At 42.6% G+C, this 15,124-nt stretch overlaps 1 protein-coding gene across 1 annotated transcript in view; it reads left to right on the top strand.

The window, feature by feature from the left end:
- The window catches only part of itga9 (integrin, alpha 9), a 96,212-nt gene that overhangs the window by 3,873 nt on the left and 77,215 nt on the right, over nucleotides 1–15,124 (top strand). The window contains exons 4-7 of the mRNA XM_080782739.1: nucleotides 3,548–3,671; nucleotides 6,208–6,275; nucleotides 13,256–13,385; nucleotides 14,265–14,350. Of these exons, the coding sequence (XP_080638865.1) occupies nucleotides 3,548–3,671; nucleotides 6,208–6,275; nucleotides 13,256–13,385; nucleotides 14,265–14,350 (408 nt within the window). The remainder of the gene's footprint in view (nucleotides 1–3,547; nucleotides 3,672–6,207; nucleotides 6,276–13,255; nucleotides 13,386–14,264; nucleotides 14,351–15,124) is intronic.

The following is a 15,124-nucleotide window of genomic DNA, read 5'->3' as shown; positions in this document are numbered from 1 at the left end:
AGATACAGAGCCAACTCGGGTCCAGTTTACTAAGTCTAGAGGGTTTAAGTGGCTAGAGTAGAGTCAGTACTGCAAACGGTTTTAACTTTTAATGCAAACCATGTACACTCGTAAAGGCACATTGGATTATACCACCATCATTGTTGCAAATGTCTTACCATGAACCGCATTGTTAAACCACAGCTGGTTCCCCAACATCAAAAACCCTCCCCTGGCAAAGGCCACAGCGTTACGTGTTTGAGCTGTAGCGGTGTCAAATCTTATGAATCACATTCGTCAATGGGGTGGGATGGAGGTGGGGGGGGGAGGGGGCTCGCTGTCGTAACAACTGAAGAAGGAACGGTGTGGCGACTGCTGTGGGGTTGCAGAACTGCGGAAGGTACAACTTTGACCTTGGCTTTTGGCGCTAGAATCGACGACAGTGGAGAGACGTGGTTGTCAAAACTAGTCCTATTAGATAAAATACCCGGGACGGTCAAGATAAATTGGCAGACTAGCCAGTGGTGCTGATCTAAGGAGGATTCTAGACTGGATGCTTGCCAAGAGATCACAGGGCAGCTGGTTGAGTTTGTTTAGGCTTCAAAAACTCCTCTGCGGTGGTCTCATCCAAGGGCAGACTTTGATTAAAAGCGAGCCCGTCTCTCCTGCAGTGGGTAGTGAGAGACTTCAGCCTCTCTCTGGCCCTGGAGTGGGGGTGGGAGTGGGGGGGGGGGGGGGGGGCGGGGGGGCTTGCAGCGCCTTGCAGGGCAGCCTAGAGGCGTCTATATTAAGGGTGGGCTGGAGAACACTCATAGCCCCCCTCCAAGCCATGTGGACGCACTGTAAACAGTCCTGACAGGTGTTAATGTGCTTGAATGCTCGTTGTTGATTGACTTCGTCCCAAAGGATCTACAGGAGCCATGAGTGCTTTGTTTTTTCCCTGTCCAAAGAAGTCCAGATAACATTTTGGCCAGCCGTGGATGCATTACTTTGAATACATTCCTCATTTGGTGCCATTTTCCTTTTCATCTGAGAGGGGAATGCGTTGGCGTGATTTTTCCAAACCATTTTTTATCTTTCCGTCAAACTTAAAAGTGAGGCTTCTTGGACTTGTCAGTTTGGGATCATTTGACCATAAACTTGTATAATGAGAAGCATTTAGTTCTACACTGCAAAATCCTGAGTGTCCATTTGACTCTGAGAGCATAAAAATTGACCCATGGGGTTAACCACTTTAACCTTACAGTATACTTAATTGACCACAGTGACCCAGGGGTTTATACGAGGCCTCCTACTTTTTGCCCTCTTTTTCATGTGAAGGCCCACTATTCAATTGGCATTATGAGCCACGGACCATCCATTCAGTCTAATCACTAATCAGCACAACTGATGATATTTCGAATGTGATTAATCCGTTCTCAAATCTTCTATTAACGGCTAGATGTGCTGTCATGCTCATTTCAGTGCGGCTGGAGAGCCTATTTCAACCAATTGCTTGGTCAGAAGAACTACCTGCAGTAATATAAATATTTCATTCCACTTTTGTCTTTTTTCTCCTTTTTTGAGCGACTCCTCTGTGTACCTCCAGAGGGGGGCTCAACTTCGCTCAAGTACCACCTGTGGTACTAGTACCAGTGGTTGGGAACAGATAGATGGATAACTGTTGATCAAAAGAATAATTATTTGACATTCTTTAATTGTGTAGACTTCTTGTAAATTAACTTAGTAATGCAGATGTAACTCTTGAGAGTGTAAAATGAAACCAAATGGACCATTTTGCTCTCAGTAGTTAAAGATCTACAAGGGTTAATTTGGTTGCCAACTCTTCATCATTTAGCTGGGGACCACCTGGAACCCCCTCAAGGACCACTGGTGGTCCCCGGACCACTGGTTGAAAACCACTGCACTACACCAAATCTCTTCGCCAACAATAATAATTATACACAACGTGACACTTTGTGAGCTTGTAGATGGGCTATTTCCCCCCAGAACGTTCGTCCCCAGAGATGGGGACACTAGGGTTCATGTGGTTGGAATACGGCGACTCTCTCTGCAGCCACGTGTCTGTGGGCCCTCCACAGAGTAGAATGGCTGATGCTTGTTTTGAATCCCATGTGAATGGACTCACGTTTCTGTGCGAGTGGAGGAGGAGGAGGAGGAGGAGACGGCTGCTCAGCAGATGTGAACTGCACTGCAGTGATTTCATCTGTGTTTTCAACCAAATGAAGAAAAAAAGGGGCCTTGTTCAGAACCAATCGGCACACAGGAGGCCGAATGGGAACATGACAACAGCACAACTCCATACTTGGTCTGCTGCTTCTGTCAGGGAAAAACAAACCGAAACCGTTGCAGTTTTTTTTAAATTATTTGATCTTACTAGCACATATCTGCCACTGCACACAGGCCTCTGCAAGACCTTTGCGCCGTGCCCGTATCAGCTGATCTGTGTTTTTTTTTTCTCCTGTGGAAACTGGAAATTCGACAGTATTATCACTAATGTAAACAATTCCCGGCATAATTCATACTTGAGCAAATTCCTTGGAGCTCACATTACCAGCCGTACTATACTGGCTTATTGGCCAGACTGTCGTTTGAAACACATGGATGCGTCTCGACGCGGCATCTTGCTTCCAGACCGTCGTGACGCCCCATGTGTGTACCCGCAAATCATGCAGACCTCTTTTTATTCATTTAGGTTGGCTGTGTGTGTGGGGAGTGCAGGGGGAAATGAGCTGAACTTTGCCTGTAAGAAAAGCATTCTGCGCTGTCCCCAGAGCCACAGGAGTCCGACCACCGTCCCAGGGTCCTAAATTATTACCACATTTATGTGGCATGCTTTGTGCAAAAAGGTTTTTAACTCCGCTCTGCAGTTTCCTGTTCGATTACTGATCTATGGAATGTGTTGTTTTTACAAAATCACCACGGCAGCTCAGAGTATCACTCCCCCGCCGGTGGACATTGCAATAAAGAAAACAGCGTTTGGGAAATTTGCTCCCTCTTTCAGAAGCAACATAATACGACGTGTGTTTTGCTTCTTCCATATTTGTAATAACGTTAATGTTGTTGTCTTTCTTCGCTGCTGTTGGCCGCGGTGCCCCTCGGGGGGCACGTGGGTTCACTCGGGTTCTCCGCTAAGCAGAGATGAGCTGTTTAGGAAATTCAAACCGTTAGGAAACTCCAGTGTTGTAGCTAGAGGATGTTTTTTGTGACTCTCACTCCCACCGTGTAAAACAGCTTTTTTTAAGGAAGCGCGGATATTAAGCTTAGCTGAGATATTCACACCACAGACCATGGCTGTTATGGTCAGGGGTTGGATGGGTTTTTAATTCCCATCCTCGTAGTCGTTCATTTGACAGCCACACAGACACACTGACTCCAGTCCAGAGGGAAAGGGGCTGGCCTGTCCCCCCCCGCCGTCCCCCTCTCTCTCTGTTTCTGTGTGTATGAACTTAAACAGTCAGCATATTGGAGCAAAGACTCTAGTATAAAGTCGCCCGAACTGTTTTTTGTTTTGTTTCCCCCCTTCTGTACCATATAAACAAAGTGACCGTTGTTGTGTCCCATGCAGGCCTGTGCCCACCGCTGGAAAAATGTCTACTACGACTCGGAGCACATCCTTCCCCATGGCTACTGCTCCATCATCCCTCCAACTCTACAGGGGAGGACGCAACCACTGATCCCCTGTTATGAAGGTACGCTACAGAGACTGTGGTGGGAAACAGTACTCCAATGTTTTACTTTAGTACAAGTATTACTGCAATATAACATATGCTCCATTACAAGTAAAAGTCCAGAATTTTAAATGTGCTTGAGTAAAAGTACAAAAGTATTGGCCTCAAAATGTACTTAAAGTACCAAAGGTAGAAAGTACACATTATGCACAAGGTCCCCTTTCAAAGGTTTTCAAATATTTTAAAAATAGCAGATCTACAAGCTCTAGATTGGCCGAAATGTAAATAGGGTTGAAGTGGTTAATGTATGTTTTGTAATGATAATGAAAATCTACAAAGTAACTGGTAACTAAAGTTGTCAAATAATTGTAGTGGAGTAAAAGTACAATATTTGCCTCTGAAATAGTGGGGTACAAGTAAACGTACTGAAAATGAAACATACTCAGATAAAGTACAAATACCTCAACATTCTACTTAAGTAAATGCACTTAGTTACTTTACACCAATGGGTGTGGAAGCCATTGTAGCTGGAGGACACATCCTCTGTGTGTTCATGTACTTACTCTTAAACGCTTCAGATCTATGCAGTTGTTTCACTTTATTTTGAGCTTTCAGACCATTTCTATTGGACAATAAAGGTAGTGGTAATAAAGGTAACTCTGAGTTAACCACTGAGGCCCTAGATCCGTCGTATATGAATGCTACGTCAAATAGCGACAGTGGCCGATCTACAATGCAACCATTGTGAGCTTGTAGAGCTCACAAACAGTTGTTTTTATTTTTAAATGTTTTGAACATTTTGGGAAAACGCTGCCTAATAAAATGACATGCCCAAAATAGGCACGCCCGGCTTAATGTGGTTAAATGAACATAACTGTGCCATGTTTGGAGTTTGAATCTGGTCCAGGAGCTGTTTCACATGCTGTCCTCTTCCTTAACTCTCCACGTCTCTCTTCACTGTCACACTGAAAGAAGTAGACAAACCGTTTCAAAGCGGAGAATATTGTAAGCGAGCGTGAGTCAAAACATAATCTTCCTTTAGTCACAGGGCGCAGAAGCAGTGGCGGAAACTCCGTGGGTTCAGAGGCGCGATTGAACCCCCTGGCATTTTGGCAAAGGCGCGACTGAACCCACTGCATTTTGGCAAAATATACCTATATGCACTGCAGTAAATTATGCACCCACTGACTGTCCACTGAAATTCTCCCCAGTGGTCATGTTGTCATGCACGTAGTCACATCACATACCTTTACGAGGGGTTACAAGATACTACTAAAGATAGGTGTTGGGCCGCCGCGCATGCCGCATTCAATTGCTAATAAGGTGGCTTTTGTTCGAAAAAACAAAACTCGTTTTTTTCCACCGCTGGGGGGGGGGGGGGGGGGGGGCTGCTTGAACCCCCTGCCGTTATAAGAACTTTCCGCCTCTGCGCAGAAGACAGAAAGAGTTGATGACGAATTCACGATCAGACACATACAACTTTGTGAAGTCTATACACTTGAAGATGAGAGGGCCTGTTGGCCCAAGCAGTCAGCAGGTTGCCGACCCAGCTTGGCCCACGATGATCACTGCAGCTATCGCTGTGATTTATGGGAGCCTTCTTTCCCCTACGTCAGGCCTCTGACGGGCATTCTGGCACTCAAGGCCGGTAGCCGGAGGGCCTTGAAGTGTGTCAAAAACCCCAACGCAAGTTCTCTGGCAAGACGCAGCACCTGGGATGTTGAAGGACGTATAGTTGGTTATGCTGCAGGATAAAGTATCTGACGCGTTACGCGTTGAGCCAGTGGAGAATTAGTGCTCCTCAGGCAACTCTTGTGTTCACATTATGAGGGTATTACTGTAATGGAAGCGTTTGTTGAAAAACAAGAGTTTGGCTTGCTCTCCTACATTTCTGTGGTGTTAGAGATCAAATTGCTTGCAAGGTAGGGGAACAAAACTGTTTTTGCGAGCACCATGCTTTAACAGTTTGCAGGTTTACGATACTAGTAAATCAAGTTCATTTGGTATGCTATACAAATAGGTTAACATACTATACAGTATATGTTTCTCGCACCCACGGTGGTCTAACCCAGCACTTGCAGAAATCAAATTTCATTTGACAAGCAACCTACTGCATGAAATATTGAGCTGAATGATGCAAGTATTTTCTTAATATTAGTAATGAAACCCTTTTATACCTAGATCATGCTCCAGGGTCAGGGCTTTTTGTGTCCTTCCGTTTCTCTTGCTGCCTCCAAGCTTCGGAGGGGCCATGGCAGTCTTTGCAAGGGACCGTGTGTACAGTACATCTTGCACAGATCCAAACTCAATATTGTTTGTAACATGAGAGCAGTATGTCCCCCCGTACCCCACCCCACCCCCCAAGTGTGAGTTTTTCTTGAATGTGGAGTTGTACCGTTTTTCTCTTGCTTTCTAGCCCCAGATTCATCTTGGATGGAGGAGCTACTTTGACTAGCTCCATATGGAATGCAGAGTGAACTCCAGTAAGTGCTGGCTCAGGCGCACAGTGAAATAATTTGTGGTTTCGTTTTTTTTTCTTTCTTTCTTTTCTTTACAGACTATAAGCAGAAGTATGGGGAGGAGCATGGCTCATGCCAGGCAGGGATAGCAGGCGTTTTCACGGAGGTCAGTGACGGTGCAATGTTCATCTTTTATCATCCATATGCCAAACCCGTTCTTCTGTTATTGAGCTCTAAAACAAGTAATTCTCAACTTCTTTTTAATTTGAAGACACTCATTTCATATGATGATCTTTCCTAGCACGGTGGCACCCCAGTATACACTGTATTAGCGGTGTTAAAGGGAAACCTTGCCTTAAAGCCTTTGTTCTGGTGTGCAGAGATCAATAATATGGTGAAAAAACACATTTTGATTGAGTTGTTTCGTACACAGAAGATATAGGGTATTTTTTTTGGACACACTATATTATTGATCTCCTCTCAGAACAATGGTATTTTGATTCAAATTCATTGTCTTCCCGTGCACAATTGAAAACAATGGACCCCCCCAGGGTCCATTGTTCCCAGTTGTACACACCTGGAGTTACAGACCATTTTGGTTTAGCTGACCATTTAGCTGCAACGGGAACCCATTGAACCCCCTTGAAGACCCCTGGAGGTCCTTGGATCCTGAGAACCATTGCTGTAACTGTTAGTTGTCTGGTCTTTGTTTGGACTCTGTTATGAAGTCCGTCTGCTCTCAGAGACTCTTTAACAGTACCTTCATCTGCCAGGAATCCCACTGTTGTTAATGATTTGTTCAAACGCACTGATTCCATCAGTCCGTCCCGCGTATTTGTCTGTTGATGACAGACGAATGACAGGCTCTTCTCAAGTCAATGTGTCTAAATAATTTTGTTCTAGGTTTATTAGTAGTTTGAGAATGTATTTGATATGCTAATATTATCCTTGTTACTTTGTGCTCTATTTTACTCAACCGTGTACCCGTTGTTACTGTGGTTCAGGCCGATGACTCTGATCTTGCACTTGGTGAGTTGCTCTAGCTAAGAGCATCTGCCAAATGCCTAAATTATAAGTGTAGGTAAAACTATTACTGTAGGTATAGAAGTGAATCTACCCACTGCCCACTCATCTCCCGTTCTCTAAATTGACTTTCTCAGGGATTCTGGAGCATTGTGACTCATGTAGGTTAATCGATTGACAGAGATTCATTTTATTAGCCTGATTAATAACCCTTATTATACTACATTGTACAGTGGTGGTGTGTGAAAATAACCGATCTACAAGCTCACCTAACTAGCATAACATCACCATGCATCGTGAGCTTCTAGAGCTACAATTGTCACTGTTTTTGTTAATGAATTGCAATCGTATAAAGGCGAAGGTTTACAACAATCGTGACGCCGACTTGAAGTCATATCGCTGGGCTCCAGTTTGTGTATTTAAACAAACCAAGACGTCAGTCGCCTGCTTCCATAGGCAGATAGGAAGGACTACCGCTATACAGTGACCCTACATGACCTCTTTGACCTGCTTCCACCAGAGACAGTGTTAGAGGAAATCAAAGTTTCCTTCCCTTTACACAGCGTCTAGATACCATGCAGTCACTCTCTTCCCTACACTTGTTACTGCGTGGCTCTCACTGTTGATTTTAGTTTAGTCATAGTCTTTGGAATAAAACTTAATTTAGTTTTAGTCAACAAAAATGAATTTTTGCGGGCCTTGATGGCACTGTAATGCATGTTGCGTTTTGAAAACAGCCGATCTACAAGCAAGCACACAACGCGTCGCAGTGTTTCAACCCGAGGGCAACCAAGCATAAAATGATTCTCTTCTCCTCTAGTCCCCCCTAACATTTTGGCGAAATTGTTAGTATATTTTGTCATCGTGGCTTCGTTTTTATGTTGTTTTGAAAAAGGGTAAGGTAAAAAGGCAGTCGACAGACATTTTTCGTCATAGTTTTCGTTGATGAAATCAACACTGCCAGAGGGTTTGTCTGTCTGGAGCTAGTCTCGCAAATCGACAGTGGTGGAAAAGGTACTCACGTTTCTTACTCAAGTAAAAGTAGCATTACTGCAACGTCGAAATACTTTGTTACAAGTAAAATTCTGCAATTGAAAAATACAAATTTACTTCAGTGAAAGGGCAAATGTGTTGGTATCGAAATGCACTTAAAGTACCAAATTATGCAGAATGTCCAATTTCATAAGTAGCGGAAAGTAGCAAAATACTCCAAATAATATGGAGTAGCATACGGTCGATGAGTGACATCACAGGCTGGACAACAGAATTCCCAGATCCACATGGGAGCTGTTAATAGACCCTGTCTGGTTTGTTTGTCTTTTTTACAACATGGTTCTGCACTGTTGGAGTCTATAGCTGTCTATAAAACTGTGTCTGTCTGTCTGTCTGTCTGTCTGTCTGTCTGTCTGTCTGTCTGTCTGTCTGTCTGTCTTGTGTTATCTAATATCACAAAATGCTGGACCGATCAGTGCGAAATTATTTGTGCACTCTGCCAGTAGGCAGGAAAAAATAAATAGACAACAGTTATTATCCTTAAAAGGCATCTTGGTTCTGTAGTCCCATGTGTACAGCGGGTTCCAGAGTCAATCAGTAAGTCATTAATCCCAGAGGAAAAGAATAGTGACGCTTGGTTGAGCGGCCTGATGATGGCTAGTGGCAGAAAGTGTCCATGTTGCTTTGGTTGTGCCGGTGGGTGGTGATGATGATCCCCCAACAGCACATCATAGAGGGGATATATGAGAGTTCCACTCCAGCTACGTAAAATGGTAAATGGTGCATTTAAATAGTGTCTTTATCCAAGGCGCTTTACATAGATTGTGCATTATATTCACACACACACACACACACACACACACACACACACACACACACACACATACACACATACACACACACACCGATGGCGGGGGAAACAATGCAAGGCACCAACCAGCTCATCAGGAGCAATTAGGGGTTAAGTGTCTTGCTCAAGGACACTAACTCTGGGGGAGCTCGGGTTCGAACTGGCAACCTTGCGGTTACCATCCAGCCACTCTACCCCTGAGCCACTGCTGCCCACCAGTACAGTACAGTACAGTACAGTACAGTACAGTACAGTACAGTACAGTACAGTACAGTACAGTACAGTACAGTACAGTACAGTACAGTACAGTACAGTACAGTACAGTAGCTAGCCTGTTCAGTTTGTGTTGACCTTCTCCCCCAACAAACCATGCGTGGCAAAGACGAGGACACTTTAATATAAGCTGTCTTATAAAGAAAATAATAAATATGCATCAACTGAACTAGAGACAGACTGGTTTCTACAACGTATTCATGGTGAAATCATCACATCTGGATGCCACATTGGCCCTTTCACAGTTACCTTACGGTGCCCAGGCTTTTTTGACTTGAGAGCTACTTTCAAAATGACCAGCTCAACAGTGAGGGGCGCTAATATATTAAAGTCTAACTCATGTTGATATGGTGATGTAATGGTGATATAAAACAAACGGTTACAAAACAAACATTAAATTATCTTTATTGTTAATGGTGCATTTAGTTTGTGAGATGACGTACATTTTTGTCAATGACGTTTTTAAAACACATTGAACTAAAAACAAACATTAAACCAAAAATATACTTTGAATGGGAAAAAAATAGAAGGGGAAAATGGAATTGGTAGGGTTTTTTTGTGCGCAACACTCTTGAAAAGAAAATAGGCCTATTGCATTCTGGGTTTGAGCTGACAGGCTCCCTTTGAAGTCAATCAATCAAGTCAAGTGGCAGATACCAAAAATACTTTATTTAAATTACATCTTTTTATGTCTACCTGCAAAACCTTAGTGATCTACTGGTAGATCGCAATCTACCTTTTGAGCACCCCTGCCCGGGCCGACGGGGCTTACAGTATACTGTATGTACAATGACGATTACTCAGATTAGTCTAAAAGAAATACCTACTTTTGCACTTTTACTCATATAATTTTCAACTTACTTCTACTTGAGTAATATGCGAGTCAAGTTACAGGGATTCCACTCTCCTGTGCATCACAGTAAAACACTGCAGATGTATATATACACAGGGCGCACATGCAGGAATATGCTTACAAAAGAGGTTTGTCTTTATGTCATTACATCTGGCTTCTATGCGGTGAGACTACACGATCTGCACATGTTGGATATTATATTACTCATTTTCTGATGTGTCAGAGAGCTCTTACTTGGCCTGCTCGGGGTTACATGAATGCTTAATGGTCTGCATCTGCTTAGTTGTGTGTGTAGTGTAGGGGGCTTAAAGCAGTGTTTGGATGAGTTGACGGGAGGTTTGGATGATGTGACCCAGGTGAAAATGCTTTGGAAAAATGTGTGTGGCTTGAATTCCATGTCGATACCTTACTGTACTTGAATGTGGCCAGAGAGGACGTATAGGGCCTTAGTCAATGGCCCCATGTTTTTTTTGGGGTCATATTTTGACAGCAGTAATTGCCTGTCGTAATTTGACCCCTCAGTATTAGGATGTATTAGGATGTTGATATTCATTCATCAGCACTCCCCACTCTCAGGTAGTACCCCCCCCCCTTGCACATTATAGCAAGCTGATGCTGCCTGTCCAAGTTTTCGATAATACAAGACAAACAATTACAAGGTGATCATTATGTTTGTCACCTCCATTATTATGTTATTTATTCATAAAGATTTAAGATTTTAACCTATTTCAACATGGTTTTTTTTTCTCCAGAAAATGGCAGATCTACATACAGTGTAGGCTACGTACAATGTGTATCGATGCAATGCGTTGAGAGCTTGTATCTGCTATATTCGCTGCGTGATGTACTACTGTAAATTGACATTACTAGTGTCAACAAGGAACTCCCCCAGCGAACAAATTGGTATTGTCCCGCTGGGATTTCTCGACAGTGTGGGGAGAGAGTTGGCTTAATTCGAACATGGGAGTTGATCCTGGCATGCCGTTGTTGTTGTTGTTACATCAACCGTTAAAGGTCGCTGTTTTCCACGCTGTGTTTAGGTTCATTTGCACTTCCCCAGTGCCTCGCCTCCTCGGCCTACGAATTCCACCAAAACATCTGTAGCAGCTGTGTTTGGCGGCCAAACTGTGTCCATGTTTGACACGGTGAGTTCTTTAAATAGCACGGCCACTCACAGTGCCAGTTTAGCATGAGACAGAACTTTATTTTGCGCTGATCGATCAGCAATGATTGCTGCGTGACACGTCATACGACAAAATTGGACTTAAAACGTTTTAATCTCCTTGCAAATTGTCTGAACTACAGTAGGTTAATTATCTCCCCTTACCCAGGGAAATACAGTAATTATATGATAAACATACAGTATTACAGGCTGTATATAAAGTCTTATATTGTGGTATATGGTTTGGTTTCTATGCATCAAACTACCCATTTCTTCTGTGTTTACATTATATAACGTACAGTAACGTACCATTTAGCCCAAGCTTGTAGTGTGTATATCATTCCTGTAGACCCACACACCCTGGTAATACATTAGATCGTGTTAAATGGTAAATGGTGCATTTATATAGCGCATTCACCCATTCACACACACATTCACACACCGATGCCGGAGGAAACCATGCAAGGCACCAACCAGCACATCGGGAGCAATTAGGGGTTCAGTGTCTTGCTCAAGGACACTTCGACACTAACTCTGGGGGACTATGATTAGCTTCAGTTTAATATATAAAACATGAGTCTGAAATCATTGTGCACGCAAGGTAATAGGCCAGGCTTGCAAGGCTAGGTCCAACTTCTAAGCCTATTGGCTTAGAAGTAATAGAAATGTTCAGTCATTGATCATATGCCAATTTAGGGCAATTGACTCGAGTGTTAATGAGTATCCCAGCCAAAGTGGAAATGTCTGTACATCTGCACACAGCACTGCACTGTTTACGACACTGCAAAGCTGTTGCAGGCAGCACTAAAACGTTCATTCAAGAATTTGAGATGTCTTTTTTTATTGAGAATTATGAGGAATTATAAAGACGGGAAGTAGAGATGGACAGCTGTTGTTAACTCGTCACCCTGTCTGAACTGTGGTTGGTGTGCCTAGCAGTGGTCTAAAATAACTAAGTACATTTACTTAAGGACTGTACTTAAGTAGAACCTTTAGGTATTTGTACTTTATTTGAGTATTTTCAATTTCCAATTCTTTTGCTTCTACTCCACAACATCTCACTGGCAAATATTGTACTTTTACTCCACTACATTTATTTGAAAACTTTAGTTACTTTGTAGATTTGCATTATTATTATTATAAAACATACATTAACAACCACCTCAGCCCTATATACATTTTGTTACATTTGCGTCACAATGCGTCGCGACGCAAATGAGCACTTTCTACTTTTGGTACTTTAAGTACATTTTGATAACAACACTTTTGTACTTTTACTGAAGTACATTTTCTGTACTTTTACTTGTAACGGAGTATAATTCTACATTGCAGTATTGATACTTTTTTCACCAACTGGTGCCTAGCGATGTGAAACATCTGCAGATGTCTGAGACCACATCCCAGGCACTGCTCAATAGGAACCACATCATGTTTGTCTGTTTGTTTGTTTGTTTGTATGGATGACTTGCTCAGCAGTTGGTGACTCTGCAGTAATTGGCTCCTTGAGGGATACTGGAGAGACCAAAAAATCGAGGTCGAAAAAGGGTGAAAACGTGACTCCGACTGACAAACAGTGATCGAAATGGTGTCGGACTTGTGTGCGGTTTCATATATCAAAGGACCTAGTAAATGAAAGATGAAGCCTGAACAAACATATTTTGCATTCTAATTCTCCCCTTCCTTAATTGTTAAGCTCTGGGGAGTTTTGGATTACTGTCGGTCATCATAAAAACTGTGAACAAATCATTATGGATTTCTGCTAAGGTCCTGGATTTTTGCAAAAACATCAAAGCGGGAGCAGCTTTGGCTGGCATTGAGACTAGACTCTAGTGGTGTGGTTCACACTACAACACAGCCTTGTGGCCATCGGTTAACCAGACCTTACCGCCCAGTGGTACGCTCTTCCCCCCCGTTTACCCTGGTTCTCTTTTTATCTCGTTTATGTAACTTGCTCGGACCACAGACTCAGAAGGTGTTGCCATTTCTTTACAGGAGCTGGTAGTGATGGGGGCACCGGGCTCGTACTACTGGACTGGGACCATTAAGGTGTATAACCTGACCTCCGACAGCTTCTACAACCCAAACAAAGAGGAAGTTGACTCCCACAGATACAGCTACCTTGGTGAGAGCTTATTAATAATGTTCAATCATGTATTTGTAACTCCCGAGAGTGCACAAGCGTGTGCAAAAATGTAACCCAACTGGGGTTCCACAAACGGACCCTTTACGGGTCTATTTGGGTTACATTTGTGCACTAAAGGGAAACGTTGATTTTCAACCTATTAATCTCATTGTTTCTGATGTGAGAAGATCAATAATATAGTGTAGCAAAAAAGCTTCTGTGTATTCCTCCACAAAATTATGTCAGTCTCATTTTACAATATTCCATGACGTCAGCGTTTCGCCGTGTCAGCGTTTCACGGACAACTACACATAGGCTATTTTTGCCATGTTTATTGTTGAACTCTTCACCTCAGAGAACCAGGATTTACTGTAGGTTGACGTAGCACTTGTCCTAGCCTCGACGACCTTACAGGCGTATTCAAAGGCTCAACTTACCGTATGTAACTTAGATAGCATTTTATGTAGACATAGCACTCTATAGTTTACGCGCATAGTTTCATTATATAAATATTCCACTGTTTTCCACCGTCTGCTTTAATACCTAAATTGTATTTGTAAATTGTTGGCAGTTTCCCTTGAACACATTTTGTGCCCAGGATGTCTCCAGACGTCTTTATAATCACCCTCTGTGGTGCCCAAGACGTCTGGGGACGTCTTTGGGAATTTTTAGTGAAATAAAATGTTTTTTGCTTTTTGCTTTTTGCTTAAAAGAATTGGCCAAATCTGCTGGGCACTCTACGTCTTTATTCTGAAAACATCCATGGGCATCTGTTGTGTCTGAGGATTTGACTGTGTTGCTTATTTGTGCGGCTCTTGGTCAAATGACAGCCAGACGTTTCAGCCAGTCCTCTGAGCATGTGTCTTGTTGTCTCTCCAGGCTATGCGGTGACGGCAGGACATTTTTCGTCTCCTCATGTGATAGACGTTGCTGCCGGAGCGCCTCAGCACAGTGGCAGCGGGAAAGTACGCACACTTTGCTTATGTTCAGTGGTGGAAAAATAACTCACATTGTTTTTACTTATAAGTAACAGTATCAATACTGCAATGTACTGCTTCGTTACAAGTAAAAGTCAGGAATTCAAGTAAGTAGTAAAAGCATTAAAAGTACAAAAGTATTGGCATCAAAATGTACTTAAAGTACCAAAAGTAGAAAGTACTCATTGTGCAGAATGTAGCCATTTCAAGTTTTCAAATGTTTAAACGTCTGTTGAAAATAGCAGACAACAAGCTCACAGACTGCAAGCTCACAATGACTACAAGACTACAAGCTCACAATGACTACAAGCTCACAAAAACTACAAGCTCACAAAAACTACAAGCTCACAATGACTACAAGACTACAAGCTCACAATGACTACAAGACTACAAGCTCACAATGACTACAAGACTACAAGCTCACAAAGACTACAAGCTCACAATGACTACAAGCTCACAATGACTACAAGACTACAAGCTCACAAAGACTACAAGCTCACAATGACTGCAAGCTCACAATGACTACAAGACTAATGTGATGCATTGTGGGTTTGTAGATCTGCTATTTTCAAATGTATATAGGGCTGAAGTTAAAGTTAAAGTAAAGTTTTGTAATAATAATGAAAATCTAAAAAGTAACTAGTAACTAAAGTCAATAAATGTAGTGGAGAAAAAGAAAAAAGGTAGTGGAGTAGAACTAAAAGTATTGGAATTTGGAAATATAGACTCAAGTAAAGTCCAAATACCTCAATAATACAGTAT

Source organism: Protomyctophum bolini, assembly GCF_963924005.1.
Source record: "Protomyctophum bolini genome assembly, chromosome: 14".
Classification (NCBI taxonomy): domain Eukaryota; kingdom Metazoa; phylum Chordata; class Actinopteri; order Myctophiformes; family Myctophidae; genus Protomyctophum; species Protomyctophum bolini.
This window is presented reverse-complemented; position numbering and strand designations above follow the sequence as displayed.